Source organism: Linepithema humile, chromosome 5 (assembly GCF_040581485.1).
Source record: "Linepithema humile isolate Giens D197 chromosome 5, Lhum_UNIL_v1.0, whole genome shotgun sequence".
In the NCBI taxonomy this organism is placed as follows: domain Eukaryota; kingdom Metazoa; phylum Arthropoda; class Insecta; order Hymenoptera; family Formicidae; genus Linepithema; species Linepithema humile.
This window is the reverse complement of record NC_090132.1, coordinates 58,368-82,196: the sequence shown is the minus strand read 5'-3', so window position 1 is coordinate 82,196 and position 23,829 is coordinate 58,368. Positions and strand designations below refer to the sequence as shown.

Here is a 23,829-nt window from a genome sequence, read left to right as displayed (position 1 = left end):
TTAGTTTTTACATTTTATTTTGTAACTTAAAAATTTTCACCATCCGATACCTGCTGAAGATTGAAAATGATGATCATGATTTCTATGGTCTCAAAACTCTGTACCATGTGTTTATGGTATATGCGATCTTTCTGTTTATACGTACACATTGTATCAACATGATATCAAACAAGTACAATGCAAATGTGAATATGTACACCCAAGATGAACAGCACAGACTTCAAACACTATTCTCTTTGCGTGATAGATAGATGAAAGGCTATATGTTACTCATTCCTTCAAATTTAACAAATGCAAGTTCGAAATATCACCAGAACATCAGAGTAAGTGATATTCTCAATTTTCAGTCATTACAACAAATGTAAGAAGTGGAAAAACTCGCGCGCCAAAAGTCGTTAGTAACGTTAACAGCTTTATATGAGATAAATCAAGCAGCGAGGAGTCACATGAGAGAGAGAGAGAGAGAGAGAGAGAGAGAGAGAGAGAGGTGAAGAGGAGAGAGAGAGAGAGAGAGAGAGAGAGAGAGAGAGAGAGAGAGAGAGAGAGAGAGAGAGAGAGAGAGAGAGAGAGAGAGAGAGAGAGAGAGGGAGGGAGGGGGAGAGAGAGAGGGAGAGAGAGAGAGAGAGAGAGAGAGAGAGAGAGAGAGAGAGAGAGAGAGAGAGAGAGAGAGAGAGAGAGAGAGAGAGAGAGAGAGAGAGAGAGAGAGAGAGAGAATTATTTGCAGAAGAAATAGTGAAAACTGTTTTTTTTCTTTTCTTTATTTCTCTCTTTTATTATTATTATTATTATTATTATTATTACTATTATTATTATTATTATTATTATTAATCTATAACTGAATTAAAATTAATGATTGTGTAGGATAAAACCTGCACGCGCGTAGTAAATCATTTGGATATTGAAATGAGAGTTTGGGTGTTATATTGTGCTATGTTAGTATGACGAACCAATATAGAGAGAAACATTTGTGCCAGCCAGATTGAATAATACTTGTTGCAAAAGCCGGACCACTTACTCTAATCTTTTGGTGCTCCGTGGAACACATAGATGTTTCACTCATTCGTTGAAGCATATACTGCAAACCACGAGTACATGTATTGATGAATAGTACTGATCGAAGCGCTACTGCGCCATCAATTAAGTTTTTTTAAACACGAAGAAATATACCTTCTTCTCGAAATTGTGTATTGCATAATTCCTTATATATTTAATGTTACATTAAACTTATCTTCCTATTTTATTAAAAGAAATTAATTGATTAATTAATTTATTATTTACACAATTGTCTTATTCAGGTCACATCCGCGAGCCATAGTTCTGAAAAACCTATATTTATATAATTTTGAATTATGTTAAAAAAGTTAAAAAACAATTTCCATTATCTATGCAAAGTGGAAATATGTTATCCTATCACATTGCCTTGCATTGCCTCTTAAAAGAAGAAAAAGAAGAAAAAGAAGAAAAAGGAAGAGTAGTTTTCCATATTATTTTATGTTCAATTAAAAGTTTATTACATTACCTTGTATAAATCTGTTTTCTTGGAAAAAGAACAACTTTCTCTAGTTTCCTGGACATATTTTTCTTTGAATTTTTCGAAATCCCCTAATATGATCTGTACTTTTCAAGGCCGAATTCAGATTTAACGCATGAAAAATTACTCTTCTTTTCCAAATAACAAAAAAAGTTCAACTTCATAAATTAGTGTTATGTGCGATAATGTTCATTCAGTCATAAAGTTAATAGATTTTTATATGGAATAAAAGTAGGACAATCACACAACATGAAGAAAGCGTGTAGAAGATGTCGCTGAATGAATGCGTGTTGCGAATGATAGCAAGTTATACATATATTAATATAATGACATATATTATTAAATTATATGAAAGTAAAATAGTTCACTACCTTTTGCCAGGGATGCGACTTAATTTGTGGAAATTTGAATTCAGTATAGTTGGGGTTCATTTCACGTATCTGATCGCGCGTAGGTGTACCGAGGACTTTGATAATCTCTACCAACTGATCGACACCGCTGTCACCGGGAAATATCGGCTGACCCAGCAACAGCTCTGCCAGCACGCAACCTGCGCTCCAAACATCTGTCGAAAAAATATAAAAAATATTTTTTCTTTAGCATTATACATTATTAAGTATTACAACAAAATAACGTTATAAGAATTTTTTTATATTAAAAAATTATAATAATATAAAAAAGAAAAAATTGTAATTTTTTTCTATCTTTTAAAATTAATAGCAATGCTTTTTCGCAATGCCATGGAATTGAATAGATCATAGTTTTTGATATCTGCTAAAGATTAAATAATCTTATACAAATACGCGTATAGATTTAAAAAAAAGATAATACTCTGATTATTTGTCAATCTGCGTTAAATTTAATTCTTTGCAAGAATTCAGAGATTTATAACTTTTAATTTATAAAACATCTATATCTATAAATCACTTGTTATTTCGCTGATCTCGAATTTGTGTATGATAGATGTAATTATTGCTTAAAATTATGAACAAAACTACGAAGTAGTTAATAAAAGTTGAAAACATTTTTGATATCAGGGACCTGAACCGAACCAGAATTAACCAGAAAACCCGTTTCGTAATCGGTGTCGGAATCGTAATCGTAATCGTTTCGTTTTTGATCAAATCGAAACTATAATTGAACCGAAATTTCATAAAGTTTATAACATCGGAATCATAACCGGATCAATTAATAATTAATTTTCGATTTTTTTTCAGTTTTTTTTTTTCAATTCCGGTTTCGGTTCACGGTCCGGATTTCTGCTTGATATACATATATTATATTTTAATCTTAAAATTTTCTAATATTTAATATATTGTCATAATAAAGTTCTTTGCAATAACTGAAAATTATTTTCACGATAATTATACGTGAGATTAACAAATGATGTCAAACTAATTGACAGACGGATAAACAAACTCTTATTAACTACTAGTATCTTTACTTAACGAACCAATGACTATTGGAGCTGTTTGAGATTAAAGATCAACAATATTAATTTTTATGAAAGAATAAAAAATTCACAGATTAATTTCAAGTGTTACAACAAAAGTCTTTTAAACAAGGATTCGTGAAACAGATATTTGTGATTACCAAATGTCTGTCAATTTAAATAGTTGAATAATAATGATCTATTATCTGTCTAATAAGATAATTAATTATTCTCAATCACACACAATAATTGAAAATTATTTACGATTTGAATATCAGTTTAACACAAGAATTAATGAAGAAGATGATAAATGTTAATTTCCATTTCGAGTTTACCAATCTTTGTAGTGTAATCGATAGCGCCAAAAATGAGCTCAGGTGCGCGGTAGTAGCGACTGCAGATGTAAGACACGTTAGGCTCGCCTTTAACCAGGTGCTTGGCCGAGCCAAAGTCGCACAGCTTCAGAACGCCGGTATCTGGGTCTAGGAGTAGATTTTGCGGCTTGATATCTCTATGGCAAATCCCCAGCGAGTGGATATACGCCAAAGAACGAAACAGTTGATACATATAGAGCTGGAAAAATAAGTTCGTAAATATATTTTTAATAATCATAATATTGCTCTGTAAAATTAGAATATCTTTTGTTATTTCGAAATGAAGAATACTTTTCTGTAGATTTTTAAGCTGCATTTGAATCCGTCCTCGAAAAGTGTGTCATATCGTCACAGCAGGATTTCGTATTTGTAGAAAATTAAAGAAAAATATGTCAAAAACAAACGATTTTGGCCATATTTACGATATTATTTTAAAAACAAAAATTAATTCTCTCCTTCAATAACATTTACGTTCTCTTAAAGCACTAACCATTCTTTTCAAAATAAATGTGCAAGTAAAATAAAATAAATAAATGAAAAAAATGATGTACGTCACTTCCATATAATGCACTCTGGATAACATTGAGTAGAATTGATGTCACTCACAATCAGATGGCTAAATAATCTATTTCACGTCAATAAGCTCACGACAAATAGTGCATAGATCTGAGAATCCTGCGTAGAAAACAAAATAAAATCTATTTTAAAAAGAAAAATTATTTTAAGATAATTTAAACAAAACAACAAACATTTTTTCGAAATAACACTGCAAATAGCGAAATTCGCTATTTTTGGCATATTTTAGATTTTTCTCAAAATTTTAATGTAATACCCGAGAAAAAATGGTACAATTGGTCAGATGTAAATATATAATATATAATTAGTTATGAAAAGATCTGATAACATATGTAATCCTATTTTTATATGATCATATAAAATATTACATGTTATCAGATCTTTTCATAAGCAATTATATATATATTTACATCTGACTATATTATACCATTTTTTCTCGGGTATGCATTTTGTAAAGACTGGATTCGCATTGGACGCATAAGAAACTGTGGAAAATTATTCTGTTTTCCCAACAACAATGGACCTATGTAATAAACTTTAATGGAATATAGAGCAGATTTACAATTTAACATTGGTCTGGAAATATTTTCACAAATGACTTACCTTGATAAAACTGATTGGTATCGTTTGCTTGCTTTTGCTATAATGTCGAGCGACTTTGTACACAGTTTCGGGTATGTATTCCAGGACTAGATTGAGGTAAACCTCGTCCTTCTAAAAAAAAAAGAAAAGGAAAAAGTAAGTATATTTCATTGCAAATTCACAAAACGGAAATTTGTCTACGAATATTTGTCGTCTCAAAGACACGCTATTCCAAAACCAAACATTAATGATATTGCCGCGTTCGATATTGCCGCTACCGCTAGAAAAAGGTACATCATGTACCTTTTTCCTCATGTACCGTACATGGAATATCCCACAACTGGCGACTCAAATTTTAAGGACAAATTTTTTCTACACAATTAGAAATCAGTTTTGATACTATGATTATTATAATTAATTGTTATGCACAATAATTTCAATTTTTTCATTTTTCTTATATATTTCCATTTTCTAATTTCTAATATTCTACACATTTCTCCTTGTAAATAAATGTTTTAATTCAAAATTAATAAAGAATTAAAATTCCATTAGATTATAATTAGAATTAAATACAAAATACACAATTAGTTACTATTATAATATAATAAATATAATTTTTTGTTTGTGTATCTGTTCGGAAAAAATGTTTTGTTTACATTATTTCACTCCTATTCCTTTCTTCACATTATTAGCACTTTCGAATCTTAACTGAGGAAAACTGATTTTGAATTAATCAGAAAATCTGTAATTAAAATTAATTATATCTGTAAAATTAGCGACCCCGCCAGAAAAATTTTAAATGGGATTTGTACAAAAATTTAAAGCCATTTAATTAAATGTTAGTTTAGTGCTTCAATCGTTTAGCAGAAATATGCAATTGAAAGTGAGAGTGCTAATTGTCTGTAAAGCACCGTTAAATAACGCAGAGAATAAAAGAAAATAAAAAGAAATATATCACAATTTAGTATTTCTTAAGTGGCATTTTTAGAAGCTATAAGCAAAATTATACTACTATTGACCTATCTACCAAAATTAGCCATCTATTTGGTTTAGAAGATATGAGCTGACAAAAACCACAATTTGTAAGAGTATAATGTGAAATGTATGCAAGAATACTACAATTTGTAAGAATATAATGTAAAATGTATAAAGTTGTGAATTTGTAAATTTTGGCTTTTAGCCACTTAAGAAGCACAAAATTATGTGTATCTTTCTATTTCCTGCATTAACGGGATGCTAACTTTACGCGCGCGCGCGCGCGCGTCACTAGCTCTCCTATATTCAATCATATATATTTAATCTTTAATTATATTATATATTCTTTAGAACTATATTTTATTTGGGATTATATTAATTATATCATATATATTATATACTTAAATTATATTATGTATTGTATATATAATTAAGACACATCGGGATATAACATTTTGGCTCAATTAAGCGGCTGCCCCAATTATCTAAACACTGATCTTTTATCTACTGAAATCTGTTTTTTTAAGATTTGTCCCAAATAACTGCTTCAATTAACCGGGCCCTGTTAATAAAAAATGACTGTATTTGCTACATCAAATTAAAATCATGTTAAAATCAAGTTAAAATCATGAATAAAGCGTTAAACTAACATGTAAATGGCATTGAATTTTTGAAATAACCATTTCAATGTTTTCTGATAAAAATACTAACTTCGCAGACATGAATTAATTGTAGTGTTGTGGCGAATTGTGGGACACATCCTATAGATATACCATTTGAATGATCTATGTCGTCATTATTTCTCTCTTGGACACACACATCGGTACTTTCGGTTATTAATTAATACACACGCTTTCGGAAGAGTTACGTACTAATACTACGAAAGCAATGTGATCTAATGGGAATCAGATCAAGGATGAAACATCTTCAAAATGACATTTTGAGACAACGTGATATAAATGTAAAAATGTTGTGCATTTTTATGTGGAAGCGAAAATTTGCCTAAAATCTTCTTCACCAAAAAGGGGATTTTCGCATAAACTACTATTGGGTGCGCTTCAACTTACGTCAACGTGAAAAACCGGATTAGTCGCGGTTAAGATGTTCTACAAAATAACATAACAATGTGGCATGCATTAAATAAGGAATATCTTTTGTGCTATTTATAGTTCGACAAGACGTATCATCACGCGTCATTACGTAACAAACCGATAACGACAAAACTCATAATCATGCATTAATCAACTACTGATTGTAATACTGATTGATGTCGCACTGATTCGTTGATTCATTTTTTGTGAGATTCTCGACTTAACAAGTAGAATGATGAAGAATCTTTGAAATTATGACAGACAGGACACTAGTCTTTGTTTAAAATTGAAGAAGATTTTAAAGTTGAGACAGTTACCTTATCACCGCTAGAATAAAAGAAATATTTGAGTTTCACAATGTTGCAATGCTCGAGGCGTCGCATGATTTGTAATTCCCTGTTCTGAAAAAAAAAGAATGCAAAGAGTTATTTTTTAGAAAATATTTTTAAAAAAATGTTTGTTTTCTCAAATTCTTTTGCTAAGTTTAGAGTACCAGTATAAGTGTTGGATACGTTACAAAAATAAATCTTACGTGTTTGTGAGTATTGCATATTAATTAATTGAAAATCATAAAACATTTAAAAAATGCCACGTGTCCGCAAACGTGCTTTCATTCATTACGTTAATTACGTCACGGTACATGTCAAATAAAATTACATTACACACAAAAAACACAATGCTAACTCTAATCGCATGTAACTCTGGTATCGCATCACTTCTCTTTACATTATTTAACAATGTAATGTAAATTCCATTGTACTGTAACGTCACAATTAACAGCGGGCTTCTCAAGTCGAATATTTGTACATTATTGTAATATCTTTCTCGCCAATGGAAATATTTTTTATATGATTTTTATAATTTGTAATTTTATTTGGAATAATTGAAAAAAATAGGAAACGTTTCCATTACTTGCACTTGTCTCAGTAACGTAAGAATGCGCTGACCTTAAATCGTTTATCCTGGAGAACCTTTTTGATGGCGACCATCTCGCCCGAGTCGCAAAGTTTGGCTTGGTATACCACGCCGAAGCTGCCATTGCCAATGACCTTGGTGTCGGTATAGGCGACCTCTTGAGGACGGTCCGGCCCGGCACCGGGGGTTGCCACCACGGTCGTTACCTTGCTGCCATCCTTGCCTGCACATTGCACGACCCACAGAAATAAATCAGGAAAACACAGCGTTATAGTATAGAGAAAGAAAACCGGAAGGTACAGAAAGAAACAGGAAACCAAATTTTCTCCAAAAGTGCACAACAGACAAAGCCATTTTTTCAGTTTTTCAATAATTGCTAATTCCAAAAAATTTTCCGGAAAAAAATTCGAAGCTTGTTTTTCATTTGCAGAAATGTAAAAAAAAAATTACGAAACAGATAATTATTTTAAAATTCAGAATAATACATATGTAGAAATTAATCCTAACAAAATGCAACGTGTTAATGTGCAACAATGTTTTACAATAATAATTTATTAATAACAAAAGATAGGGCATTAATACAGTAGATAAAAGTAAATACAGCATTAGTATTAAAATCAATTCACTGAATATTATATTATTAATTTTATTATTTTAATTTCTCTTTCTACAATTGCTTCCCATTTCGCAGAAGTAGAGAAAATGAGCATCGTTAGAAAAATTACAATTCCAGAAACCATTACATAAATTAGGACATCTCAGATTCTAGTGGTTATCACTATTACTTTCACGTGTAATTTTGAGTCATCTTACATACGCCGATCAAGAATAGCCTGATCCTTGATTTGTTTTCGTTATTGTTACTAATATTATAATATGATTTCAAGCCAAAACGACTCATTAAAATCATATAGTGATATATAAAAATAAATCATATTGAAAAAAGCTCCAAATTTCTCAATACGATAATAAAAATATAAAGTGATAATAATTCAGAATATCACACGTGTAGTGTAATATTTTAAATTATATAGTAGTGTAGTAATATCACTTTGAGTATAACTATAGATGTAATATTATTGTAATAAATAAAATTTTATCCATATACTAAATACAATATTAATAGCACTGTAACATTTAAGTACAGTGTAAAATTTTTCACTTTACTAAGAAAATGAATCTATTAAACTTAAACTACAAAAATTTCTACACATATATGTATAGCGTACACCTCTATGCATTATTATTTTTATTTTCAATTACTTTTACTTATACATGATACTTTTTACTAGTTAGGCCTTCCATAAAAGTTAATACTAATTTCTCTCACTCACTCACTCACTCACGCACTCTCACTCTCTCACTCACTCACTCTCACTCTCTCACTCACTCACTCGCTTGCTTATATATTATAATTTTACATACTATAGATTCATCACTCTAGCAAAGCAAAAGATATATGCTAATGTTACAATTGTACGAGTTGGATATGATTAATAAAATTGTTGGTTTCGAAAAAAGAGAATAAAATTGAAATACATTAAATAAAGTAAATTTCCAAGTTTGATATGGTCCGAAGTACATAATTAGGATTTGGTAAGATTTAGTAAGATTAGATTTTAAGAAAAAAGCACGAAATCTATTCTATCTATCAATATCTCTATATATTGCACAAGGAAAATGTAGAGGTATTGATGTCTTTATCTCTATCCAAAATAGATTATTTACTGCCCTTTCAAAATGCAGTTAATTTTATAATATAGTGATATAGCGATTTTATAGAGTATAAAAAAAATATGCAGCACTCTCTTCTATTCTCTTCTACATTCTCTCTACATGTTCCCTCGCTCTATTTTATTCTCTTCGCCTTATTCTGCATATTATTTTCTATAACAAGTGTAGAAAAGTATAGAATGTATATATAGAATATTATAATAAAATTTGTATCTTACTTGTTCAGAGTTTTTATTTAAATAGAATTATTTTGAAATAATTACTTTTACAAAATTTTATTAAAAAAAAGATAGATTTCACTTATATGTACGAAATATTTTGGAAATTTTCAAAAAGTTTTCAAAAAGTTAATAGACTAATAGCTATAATTGCATTGCAGAGGGAATGGATTAAGTTAAATATAATATAGTAAGAGATTGAAAAACTAACATCTAACTAAATCTAGCATGCAAGCAAAAATATGATAAAACGATACAGCAGCAGATACATCAGCACGTCTCGTAAACCTTTTTAGGTGCACATTACGTGAGCATCGAGAGAAACTTGGACTTTTGCAGTGGACTTTTTCAGTGTAGCACACAACCCCTGCTTGTGAAGCAAGAAAACTTGAGAAAAACCCACATCGGCCCTTGCGGTGACATTTCACGCAACTTGAGGGAACGTCCCTCACAGTGGACGTTACCGAGAGCGTTACTTTGTGATTGTCAAAGGCAATCGTGCTCGGTTTAACAAAATATGCCGTGCAGATAGATAAAGGGTTAAGAACAACCATTCGTGGTTAAACTTGCTCGATATTACAACTTATGCAAGAACATTCTTGCAGTTTTCAATGTTTTATTATCAATATGTAGATAATAACACCACGTGCCAACCAATTTTTTTTATTCTCAACATATCAAACAAATTCTCTATTCTTAATTTCCCTTCAATCCCCTCCTCCCCTCACTCAATTCACTTTTATTCCAAGAACTCATGGATACGCATAAGTTATTTTCTACTTTTCACTCGCTTTCTCACTCTAACATAGTCACGTGTTTAAGTAAATATATAACTGATAAAAGAAATGGTATGAGTAATAAGAAATAAAAGATTCTTTTTAGAGCTGATAAAAAACAGAGAGCCGTCAAGAATGGAAAAGAGCGAAAATAGAAGAATCCAATTACATTTATAAAGGCAGTTATTTGGTTAAAAAGTAGTTTCTTGTTATATAATAATCAAGCAGAGAGAGAGAGAGAGAGAGAGAGAGAGAGAGAGAGAGAGAGAGAGAGAGAGAGAGAGAGAGAGAGAGAATGAGAGAAGGGGGAGGGGGGAAAGGAGATATTGAATTGATGGAAAAGTAATTTTATTTTTAAAGTTCGGATTAAATTTAGAGAAAAGTAGTCCAGATTTTTCATCATTACCTCACTATATACATTACTTTGTTTGTAAAGTAACTACAAAATATATTCAACTGTCCGTTCATTTGGATTTTATAATTTGTAATTAATATTTAATATTTTTTACTTTATGTTGCCGTAATGAAAAGACCCTGCTTCAGCGTGTTCTCGTGGGAAACAGTATCGAAGATAGCAGATACTCATCGATTTTCCCTCCACACGCTTTGCTCCCTCTCTCGCCCCTGTACACCCTCTCGATCTATCGTTTTCACTCTCGAACAGATATAGAAAAACCACGCCACACGACGATAGGTGTGACCAAGAATAAATACGGTACACCGAGAAGAGGTGTAAATGTCAGAGGATGACACGGTTCTGTGATGTGATGAACAAAGGCACTCGATATTATAAAATACGTCATCATGAAGATTAGTCAATCACTCGAACAGAGAAATCGTAAAATAGCGCAAAATCACTCTGAAAACCGGATGGACACCTTACGACGCACCAATAAGCAACAGATCTTTTTTTTCTTGTTACTTGTCTTAAGAACAATAACATAAAGGCCGTATTGGTTTCCTTTGACAATATAAGAGTACATATAACCGATGTTTTAGAAACCATCACATATGTATAAAGATAATTTCAAACGCTTACTCTGATAAAACAATAAACTCTAATAAAAGAGTCTCGTAATTTGAGTCACTTTTTAAATAATAGATTGTATGTTAACCGCTGGATGGACTTACGTTTCTTGTTGCTTAATCGGCGAAGAAACTTGCAGAATTTTTTGTAGGCGGAGTTGGCTTCTTTGCCGTTTGATTCTACAGTACTCTTGGGACAGTCGGTTTTTTCATCAGCCGTCACCGAGCAGATTTTTGGATATCGCCATTGTTGACACGGTTCCGAGTAGTCGAGAGTACTTGCTGGAGCCATTGATCTCTAGAGATCGATCAATCACTAAGTCGTTCCACAATATATCACGATATTACGCTTCACTTTCGGCTCGTCGCTTCATATCCCGAAATATTGAAATCAAAATCACAGAGTTCTCGTCGTTTCGTACAGTTTCAGCTAGTTTTTTCACGATTGCTATGTTGTATTGCAGAAATTTTCTTCTACAAACGCACTAAAATTGTTTTTTCCCCCTTTACACAGAGGTTGTGTCTCGTTATAAATTCTATCTTTTTTTTCCATCATATATATGTATATATATTATTCCATCATATATATATTCTTCGATCAAATATTGTAAATATTTGACATAGAGCACAAAATCTGATAATTGTATTTTTTTTTAACTTTCTCAAAATGCTACATTACTCAAACTTTCTGTCAATAGATATTTGTTCTCGATCATTGTTCATAAAAATTGTTATAAAAGAACAACTAACAATTCGAATTTAAATTAATAGTATAATTGTTTGTAATTTCCCAATTTTTGCGCAATAATGAATTATTTTGTGTGTATGAGCAGTAAATACGTTATACAATCACGCAGTAAACACGTTATCAAATACGCACACGCATCACGATTAAATACGTAAAATACCAATTATTGTTCATAAAAATCACCAACTATCAGTATTCGGTTTGCTTTTGTATCGAATATAAATTTTTCAAAGTATCTTCTTTGCGATCATCGATTATGATCTGTTATGATCGATAGTAACTATTTCGATTCTATTATAGAAATTACCAACTTTTAACATTAGAATTAATAATGACAATTATATCGTTTTTCTATAAAATAATGAAATAACAGATCAGTTGATTCTATCTTTATGAAGGAAATTGTAGCGTTAATAATCGTGTCAGTTATATCTTCACATTTGTAACGTTCTCACATTTTTTAACGAAGAAGCTTGACGATCGATTTCGTCTAATATATTTTTTTAATCTGTTGTGTAAACGGCATTTTTTTACAGACAAATAGCGGCGTTTTGAAACTTGCTGTTTACTTTAACAGGTATCGGTATTTCATGAACATTGAACATGTACCATACGAATTATAGTAGCCGTTTAGTGACCGCTTAGTACTTTTAACGCCTTACAATTAGTGCATCTTGTCACGAAAATACCCATATGCAGCAACGAGCCCAATAACATTTTTTGTTTAAACTCTACGCAAACCGTGACGCAAACCTATGAAATGTTCCAACGAGCTTACGGAGACGATTGTCTACCCCTTACACAAGTTTGTAAATGGTTCACAAAATATGGAGACGACAAGGAAGATCTGAGTGTATGTGGCAATGTATCGTTCAAACAAAATTTTGAATATCGACGGTGATCGGTGGTTTCTTTTCAATCAAGAACAAAGGTTTTTTTTAAGATAATATATAAGATAATTTTTACGGCAATATAACCTGTGTACATCGTATCGCGGACATATACGAATTATTAGCCAAAAAACAAATAGGAGTGATTGATCATCCACTATATTCACCTGATTTATGATACTCTCTACGACTAACTTTAGCTGTCTATTCCCAAAAACTCAAAACTCCGATTAAAGTCACTCGCTATGATAACATTCCAGTATTCATTCAAGCAGTCGTAATAAGGACCCTCAAAGCAATTCCGAAAGTAGACTTACAGAAGTCTATCCACGCATTGGTCAATCAAGTCGTATCAAAGTTGAGGAGACGCATTTTAAATAAAATGAATGATTTACGATCACAGTGTTTGAATTGATATAGTGTTAATTCTGTTATTTTTCAGATATGCTGTGTATACCTGCTCGAAAAATCGAAGATCAATTTTAATTTCCCCGAAAAATCACCTTTTCTTCTAAAATATATGTCGTATGAACCGGACGGTACCGGACTCTTTCAACTTGGATGTTTGCTGCAAACCACGCGAATGTGTGAATGATTCGCGCCGCGTTATGTCGGCGCGATTCGCGAACTTGATACCAAGTGGGCCGACATTGGATTCCACATGCAGTAACTACGTTGATTCACAACAGACTAACGGCACGCGACTAAAGCGCGTCGCCGTTCGAGCCGTCTCACCTACGGTGGGCGCCGCATTCAGGCCGGCGCAGTGGGAGTAGTGTCGGCCTTTGACTTTTTCCCGTTATTTTATTTTAAAGATACTTTTATATAACAATTGTCATTGCATAATAATCATTTATATTAATAATATAATTTATAATAATTATCGAATATTATTGATAGAGTAAAGTAAAAGAAAACAAGTTTTATTTTATCTCGAAATGATAAAACTCTAGCAGTAGTGCAAATCAATGTCGAGTTTTTTAAATTCAGCAAATAAAGTTTCTCATTGTACTCTTGTTTCTAATACTTTTCATTTTATACAGTATAATATTAAAATTTTACAATATAGTAATACCTATAATAATTATTAAATATATACGCTTGAGTATTCAGTATATTTCATATTTAAGTATGATTATATACGCGTTCAGCTAAATGTATACGTTGAATTGAAAATAAAATCAAGTTTAAAAAAATTCTAGAATTAAATCAGAAATAAGGTTGTAAATTTGTTTTTGATTAATATAGATTTGACTTTTCTTTTATTAAAACCGAGGTTCAAACTGCTAGTTTTCTGAAACTGTCTGCATCTGCAGTGAGAAGAAGGAGGATGTGTGCGTCAAAAGAGCGAGCATGCAGTTAAGAAAGTGAATAATTCCGAATTGCTAAACTTACAACTTTCGTCCGTTCAAACGGACAGAAATGAAAAGACGTTGTACTGCAATTCGATTATTGGTAAGATGAATAGCTTGGTATGGAATGGTACCGTAATTGTAGATAAAAAGATACCACTTTAAGAATCGATTTCTGGCAAATAAAGAGAGAATTATCTTCGTTACAATTGAAATCTCCGGTCAAATCTTGTAAAAGTGAGTTAATCCGCCCCCCCCCCCCCTCTCCCATCATAATTATTCTCTCTTATTTGACTTTAAAGCGTTTACGCAATTGTCAGTTCACGATCATAAAAATCTTCGAAAAAAACATTTTCTACCATTAGATGCGTTAAATGATGCTAAAAGTGCACAAATGCAAGTACTGTCAAATGTAATAAAATTACAAAATTTACTAAATTTTTAAATATTTAGTATTGTTACATAGCAGATTATTGACTTTTTCGATGAAAAATTTAATGCTCTCCATTCTTTGCTTTTTTCATAAAAAATTGCTCTTAGAAATGACATAATGAAGGGATTAACATTTTCTCGATATTGTTTTTTCGTAATAGCGCAGATTATTTATTGAAGTAATTATTTTTCTCAGTGGAAATTTTTTCAACACATGATAGCATGAGAAAATTTATAAGCTGTCTTACAATGTTATTACAGCAGAAAAAGTGCATTATTTGCAACTTATTTATGGTCGATGATGATGCAGTGCTATACAGGATCATCCTAGTGTTTTATTAATTTTATCACGTTCGATTAACACTGACGTCCATCAAAAGAGATGCTTTGATCATAATATTGATTATATCGCTACACACTACCGCAATAATTTTCACTATCCTTCGTCATAAAAATATTAGTAATTAGCACGAGAAGCTATAATTATAATTTTTCTTACTTAAATAATCGAGCTAGATAAAAGCAGTTCTTGATAACAATATTAATTTTTGTATTTCTATGAAATTTCTATTATAAATAAGTTTTTCTTTTATTCATTTACGATAATATTTGATCGGTTTAAAGCAATTTTGTTTCTTGAAAAAAATATCAATCTGTCTTTATTACAATCAGAATTTAAAAACGATTTAAGGATATTCGATTTTATTCGATTATGGATATTCAATTTTAACGTCTTCGATTTTATACTAAGAAAAAACGTCAAACTCAAGTTGCTCAAAGAATCCGTAAAAAAAGAAGAGAAAGGCACACAATACGAGAAATTGAATGCTCGATTCTCGCATTCCTACGTCGAACAAAGCAAGCGAAACGATCGCGCCAATATCGCGTATGTTTGAACGAAGCCGGTTAGAGTACTCGCACGCGCTATATTTAGCAGGTATAAGGAGATAACGTCGTTACAATACGCAAACATGAGGACACGTGAGAGCGCACACGCACGCGTCTTCAAGGAACAGATATGATAGCAAGATGACAGAAGATGACTTGGTCAAGTGTAAAGATGCGTTTACTAAAGCCGACAAATAAACTCATTTTTTTATTATTCCAAGAACACGATGCATCCCGAAATTGCTAAATAATGTTTCACTCATGACGAATTTTTCAACTAATTTAGAACCGACTTCTTCTCAATAAAAATATGGAGTCCATCCATAATTTTCAAGTAAATAACGAAGGAATATTAGAAATTCGAATAATATATCTCAGTGTGTAAAGTGTTTTCGGAGAACTTGTGGAATTTAAAGTTAAGAATGTAAGTTTGTTGTGTTGTGTTTGTGTTGCGCGCGCGCGCATGTGTGTTGTGTGTGTGTGTGTGTTGCGCGCGCGCGTGTGTGCGTATGCGGTAGTACCGGTAACGATTGACAATACGGTATTGATTCAATATTGAGCCTTTTATACATTTCTATATGCGTATTTATTTATACATCTACGTCTATTCATGAAGAAAGCGATAATGTCGAAATGCAAGAGGAAAAACGAACAGACTGATGCTCTTGCATCTTGACACTTGATCATTGTTTTCAAAGCTGCGATTGGTGGTCAAAGTGTCGGTAAGTAATAAGAATAACTGTTCCCAAGTGTCGCGCGATCTATTTATATCCTCGATCAGCTGTGCAAATTGATCATAACTCAATTGCCAGACCAGTCGCCTGTTGATTAAACCTCGTCGCGCGAAAACACATTACAATGTGAATTCCTTTCAGCAAGACATCATCGATTAGGACCTGTGAAACTGGCACCCCAAAATGGGAAAAATTTTATAAAACTTATACGACACATGATTGTCCACAATTTGATCATATTTGTCCACGCATAATTTTTTTGTCGACTAACTTATAGAGAAAACTTATACACAAAGAAAAAAACTTAAAAAAAGAAATGCATTTAGATGTGCTCGTGACAAAATTTTATCCAATTTTTTGTTTGTGTGTGACTTTTTTCTGCAAAATGGACAAAATAATTATGCATGAACAAATACGGTCAAATTGCGAGCAATCAAATGTCGCACAAGTTTTATAAAAATTCGCATTTTGGATGCCAGTTTCATAGACTTCATCGATTATTAATCTTAACACATACAGCAATTATATATATATATATATATATATATATATATATATAAGAGGCATTAAATTAATTTCTACTATTATAAATGTTTAATTTTAATTCAATTCTTTTAATTTTGGTATTTTCTTTTGCTTTAATTTGTGATATATATATTTTTTATTTTTATGTAAGATGTGTAAGTGCATTTTTAATCGAAATGATATTCCGATTAACATTACAGTCTCATATGTGTAGGATATGCGGTTTAACACACTCCTGACCCTGACGCAGTTATTGATTGCGCACACAGATACATCGTGCTAACTCCGCGATGTGTGCCCTTCTATGTATAATAGGCTATTATTAAGTGCATATCTGAGAGCGGAAATTAAAAGGACGCGGCATCCTTCAACCGTAGAGTTGTCTTATTCATCAAAGGTGGTATGGGGAGTCTACATTCTTTTTCATCTATAATTTCAGTAGTTTTCCAAACAATTTTCACACGTACACGCAAGTAGCATTCTAATAATTTTTCTATTAGAATGGACTAAATAAGATAGATATATATATGCACATAATTTTGTGAATTATTTTCAATTATGTTTGATTTAATTTAATCAAAATTTATCGCTGATAATTAAAATCGCCTGCCTGTAGCGTTCTAGATAAAACTGCGATTAAGAGCGAAAGTACCGAGACCCTTGCAAATCATGACTGTACGATAAATTTGACATTTGCATTTATATTTTTATCTATCAGTGGTTAACGTCAACGGAATTTTAAATCAAATAAATTTAGTAAAAATTTAGAAACAATATACGCCGTTGATTAGATAAACATAAATATGTATATTATATTGAAGAACTCTGACAATTTCTGCGACAAAATACGAAAATCAAAACTACTACTTATAAAGCATGTAAAATATTTATTGATTTCAAAGATATCTGTACGAAGAGTGTTTGCTTCGTGAAAGTAACGTGATTATGTTTTCGTCAAATCAAATGAATCAATGATGGTCAATAACCGATGTTTTCCGCAATCATTCGTGAAGAATAAAGATGTCTAGTAGATGAAAAATGCAAACCTAATGCACAACAACGGATTTTTATTTGCGATGAGAAGAATCGTTTATTGATTTAACAGCAATTTGTAGGCTCTGCCTGCTTCTTATAATCAACAAAAAATTATAGTGCACCAAAGTAGCAACGGATCTAATAAAAGAAATTTACGTATTTCTCTTCGACTTTGAATTTGTTGAATTTTCAACATGTAGTCTAGATTAAAATGAGAAACATGTACTTTTCACAAGTGTAGGTACATACAGTTGGTTTGTACGGAAAGTTTAAAAAAATTTAATTTTTATAGTATTAAAGAAGACTTTCAAAACAATTTGACGTGTTGCTTATTTGAGTAAATTCTTCATAATTCCAAATTCGAAAAATAATAGATTCTACGATCAAACTATTGGAAGAGGAATCAATTGAAGTCGCGCGAAGGTGAGAGAAGAATCGAGATGTATATAAAATATGATCACTTTTGGATTGCGTGTCCTCTGGTACGAAATGAGTTTGATTCGGGTCAGAATAGTCCGTCACACTGCTGCCGCAGCGAAGATAATCGATTCTTCGCGCAATCGAAGAGGTCGACTATGCGCTCCGCCTGGCAACCGCGTCAATATGCAATTACTTGATCGACCATGAGTTGTGATTATTTATAAAATCGGATCTGTCGGTACTAATATCGCGCTAATGTCCGTTTACTATCGTTATGTGTCTCTTGTTAATTGCTATTATATTTTATAAAAGTGGACACATTCAAATTTACATCAATTTTATTATATTATATTTGCAAAGATGCAAGAAGAGTGAGAAATAAAATTTTTTATCTTTGCGAAAACTAAAAACATAAAATTAATTATCAGCAAGCATCAAGTCCTTTCTAGCTTGTAGAAATTTCTAGATTCTGCAGAGTTCCTCAGAATCTCGTTAGACCCCATAGACTACTACAAGGCGTAAAAACATGGCATAAATTGTAAAAATTAGTTGTACAATTTATTATTTCTCTTAGCATGACATATATAGTGTTGTAGAATAATCGGAGTAAGTGAGAAGTGATAAAAGTCGATTGTGATAAATGGGTGCGATTATGATAATTGCAACATTAAAGGTGCCCAAAATCGAATGGTACATTGGGCAAAAATCAGACTGGCTTAATGGGCTAAAAGCTTACTGATACATGTATTGTCTCTCTCGCGAATAGTTTAATATTGTAGAGGCATATTGACCTAAATTTTGCAAACACATGAACCGGTAACGTGATCAACCCGCTTCACAGCGCAAACCGTCATAAGAGGGAGTTCAAAGATCTCTCTAAAGATTGATTGGGTGCAAAAATATAATAGAAAATAGTAGATAACCATGGAAGTATATATGTGTGTGTTTGTGTGTGTGCGCGCGCGCGTGTGTGTGTGTATTATACATAATATCATCCGTATTTTTCTCTCCCTCTTATTCTTTAACGAGAGCTCCTTCTCGGTCACTTAATTTTTTTTCTTTACAAAAGTAAACCAAAAAATGTACAATTTTTGATAATAAATTAAAACATAAATTATTTTTTAATAACAAAATAGTATCTTCTTTTATGATATTATATTAGTTTATCCAAATAAACAACAAATAATAAAAATAATAAATTAAAAAAGGTATTCTTGAACATAGAGCTCTTGCTGCGCGGATCACAAACTTTCGATTATTGTTATTAATACAATTTCGAAACATTTTGTATAGTATTAGAGCACATATTGTGTAATCAGATCATATTGTTCATCGCACCGGAAGGTTACGGATGCGCGCAGATCGCGTGCGCCAAAGATAGAGGCGCGATTGCATTACCTGTGTCACTATTTCTGACAAAAGAACGCTCTCGCCGCTGACAACACGGAAGCCCTATAATGTTTGTTACCCTTAATTTAACTATTATTATAATAGTTGTAACAGTATCTTTATGGGATGTCTCATTCGGAAATTTTCCTTTTATTACTTTACTAGAATGCTGTAATTGTATAGTTTCATATTTGTATACAAATTTTTCAAGTATCAATAGAAACATTGGAATAAAGCATAATCCAATTTAGTTTGTCAACAAATAAAAATTATTTTCAAAAAATATTAATTTGCTTCTTAATTATTGGTCTTATAAAAATATCAATCTGTCCTATAACATAATAAAAATAAAATAATATATAATAATAAATAGTAATAATGTACATTATTAAATAGTAATAGTAATAATGTACATTAATGTAATATATAAATAATAATTATTAATTAAATATTTTCTAAAAATTTCTTTTAATTTAGAGAGATGATATTGTTAAATTTCTATCATATATATGTGGTGGTGTGTGTGTGCGCGCGCGCGCGCGCGCGTGTGTGTGTGTAGATATAAAATTTATAATTTTGAATTATGCTTAACTTCATAATTAAGAATTGAATTTATTCTAGTCAGATGCAACGTGTAATAAATTCTTAGCCGAGTACAAGTTGCATTCCCGAAAGCCAAAGTATGTAGTAAAAGTTTGAATCATTGCTATCGCCACGCTTACCGTGTGTGTACTTATTATTGTACTTATACTTACTATCGCGCGGTTACTCACTCTCGAGCGATAGTATCTCGCAGATAATTCATCGAAATAACAAATTGCATTAAATCCTTGGGAAATTACTATCCGTATTTACAATAATATTTTAAATGTATAACATGTATATTCCATTTTTACGGCGGAAAATGTGGTATATGTATATAAAAATAATCCAATTTCTTGTTAAAAAAATAAGTCAAATTTTTGGAATAAATTTCTTTCTTTATGAAACTTTGCTTTTAAGGAAAAGTAGCAATACGACCCGTACGAGATAGATACAAGTATAATACACATTACATTTGTATTTCGAAGTTTTTTTCTCAAAAAAAAAAAAAAACAAAGCCTCGTATAAAAAAACGATTTTTAAAAATTTATTTTAAAAAAATATTTGAATTTATTTTTTAATAAGAGATTACTTTATATCCATATGTAGATATTGAGTTTTCCGCCGCACCCTGTATAGTTCGGTATATCGATTAAAAATTATGCAAGCGTTATGCAAGTTCAAGGCGGTAACGGTTTATCTTGCACAGTTCGGCGCATGTGGATTACATGACGAGATACACGATTTATCCTGTGCCGTTACATAAATCACCTAGCCAGCAAGTACAAACGCAATTTTAAAAAATAACAATTAAAATGCGAGTACTCTAGTTGAGCTCTAAATGATCAGTAACTATTAAATAATTAATGCGAATATTCTTTCATATTCACAAAATTGTTTAATTTTAATTGACATTCAATTCTTTTCATAACATATTAATGTTATCAATAAACATTACCTACTAGTAATTACTTGTAACAATTAAGGATTCTTTGCATATATTTATCTCATAATTATTATCATTATTATCACAGTATTTCACTCTTTTATTGTTTTTATCTATCATCTATCAAGTAAAATATATATATTAAATTGTTATTTGTAAAATATATTCTAATTATATATATAATTAGAATATATTTTACAAATAACAATTAAAAAAAAAAAATTTTTTTTATAATTGAATGTTTTTAGTTTATAGATATATTTTTAATTATAATATTTCTTTTATCTTAAGTTATAATTAAAAGTTATAATATAAATAAATATTGTGTCGGTGGTGGTTTAAAAAAAACAAATTTGCGCTTTTTTTTAATAGAATTATAATTTCATGATTGCGTTAGAATGTATCGCAGTAAATTTATGTTGTAAGTAATGCAAGAGACAGACGTGCGATAGAACGTATGTAAATCAAATGTTTGCCAAAAATATCATGTAGTCATGATTGTTGAATGCATCGACCCAAAAAGTGACCGATTATGAGCGATAAAAATAATCGTCACAAAAATAATTGCACTTATGAATTATCACGAATCAAATGCAAAAATGCACATTTAAATAAAAAATATATTCTAATATTTGTTGCTATTCAATAGATTCGTGATAAAATTGAATATATATAATATATATAATATATATAATATAAACATATTTCTTATCTTATTGTTATGCATCTTATATCTTATTGCATTGTCACGCAAAATTTTTTCATATTATTTCCGTACTCTTCTTTTTATTAATCTTATTTTTTGAATACTTGTAACATATTTTAATATTACAGTATCGATGTGTATGTATTGTCTTCTGCAAATATACCAAATTTCTTTTAATCCTAATAAACAACTTCAAATTTAAGATGCTGAGAACAAAAGTTGAGTAGAGAAGTCAAAAGGAGACATAATAAAATTGTGATATTAATTTGATCTTTTGGTAAATTTCTTAATGTAATATTAAGATTATTTTAATTTTTTAAATAAGAATCCAAAATTCTTTTTGCATACTTTTGTAGCTGATATCAAAATATTTTTAAAATGATGCAAAATTAAACATTTTTTTGCAAAAAATTTTCAGATATATTTTTCAGAGATATTATCGTGATATTTTGTAATACAGTATCTTGTGATCTCTTTAAATTCTACAACTTTTGCTCTCAGTATTTCTCTTTGTCCCTTTCCTTCCGTTACGAAAAAAATCGAATATTTAATTTTATTTATAAAATTTCTTCGAATATTTGCTTTTAAGATTAAAATAAATCACCCGATATAGTTGTTTACAAATAAGAAAATGTGTAAGATATTTTAAATTCACTATGATTATAGGGACATATGGCCTTCGTAAATTGTATAATTATCAAATCCATAGTTATTGCCAACACATAGTAAACACATGACAATCTAATAAGTAAAAAATTGATATTTTCCTTAAAATGTCGTCAGCAGTATCAACAAAATTATCAAGTTATATATATAAACATATAATATATAAACAATAATAAAAGTCATGTCTAGTATATTTTGCAAATTAGTTATTTCTCATAAATTTGCCAAAATAAACTCTTTAATTATCGCTTTCAAAATTATAATTTAATGCAATTGTAGTTTAAAACAAATATAATTGTTAAAAAAGTCACTATTTTTTAACAGCTTCTATTTTTAATAATGGTTATCAGTTATGAGATAGTATTCGGAAATAAATGCATATTAGTTTAATAAGCGTATTCTGAGTATAAAAATGAATATCGCATTAAACTTTAATAAACACCAATATTTCAACTTGTCTAGAAACGCAGGATTTGTCTGTCAAAAAAGGTAATGATAAAATAAGGGATTTCTATATAAGAATGAAAGATCTATCATATGGACCAATTTAATAATCGATTAGATGTAAATATGAAAAATCCATCAGAAGTTGAAAAAATCAAATTTACAATTATGAAGTTTTTCTCAAAATGGCTTTTTTTAAGCTGGTGAGCACGATAGCTCAAGAATGATATTTCTATACAAAGAGTTACCTGTGGATAAAAACTAACCAGTTTTCTCTTGTGTAACGGAAACACAAAGTATTCTTGCAAACAATTTGCAGTTTAAAAATCGGAATACGCGTTGTTTATTTTTAAACATACACAACGGACAATAGCAAATATCTTTACTTTAATCATATTTCTGTCGAGTTATAGAGTCTTAAAAGCTCTATTTAAAGGTAAAAAAATAGAACACAAAAATCAAACTTGTATCAATTTTAGACCTTATAAGTAACTTCTAATTTAACTGCTAACAAGAAAAGCGTTCAATGTCATCTATCCAATATCGCAGTAAAATTTTTGGAATGAGTATTACTATTCGTTATTAGATTACTCATATTTTATTATACATATATATTTAAAAAAAACCTTTCTCACTAGCTTATTCATGTTGTGATTGCCTTACAAAGATAATAAGTAAAAACAGCAGTTTTTTCATAAATCTGGATCTTATTAACAATAGAGGGAGTTAATTTAACATGAGTTTATTTTTAAGTAATGGAAAAGCTGACTCGGTCTTTATTCAGCTCCCCTCTTCCCATGGAAAACAATTAAAGTTTTGTTCAAAATGACAAACTCAAAATA

At 30.6% G+C, this 23,829-nt stretch overlaps 1 protein-coding gene across 6 annotated transcripts in view; it reads right to left on the bottom strand.

Moving 5' to 3' along the window:
* LOC105675406 (glycogen synthase kinase-3 beta) overlaps nt 1-23,829 on the bottom strand; it is a 36,055-nt gene that overhangs the window by 7,154 nt on the left and 5,072 nt on the right. The window contains exons 1-7 of one of the 6 annotated variants that reach the window (XM_067355805.1): nt 13,326-13,594; nt 11,336-11,734; nt 7,509-7,699; nt 6,879-6,962; nt 4,517-4,627; nt 3,299-3,536; nt 1,903-2,096 (exon numbers count right to left, since the gene is read on the bottom strand). In XM_067355805.1, the coding sequence (XP_067211906.1) occupies nt 1,903-2,096; nt 3,299-3,536; nt 4,517-4,627; nt 6,879-6,962; nt 7,509-7,699; nt 11,336-11,522 (1,005 nt within the window). In that variant the 5' untranslated portion in view covers nt 11,523-11,734; nt 13,326-13,594. Of the gene's footprint in view, nt 1-1,902; nt 2,097-3,298; nt 3,537-4,516; nt 4,628-6,878; nt 6,963-7,508; nt 7,700-11,335; nt 11,735-13,325; nt 13,595-23,829 lie in introns of those variants that run through there. The other 5 variants (XM_067355807.1, XM_067355806.1, XM_012372546.2 and 2 more) reach the window with 5 other exon arrangements.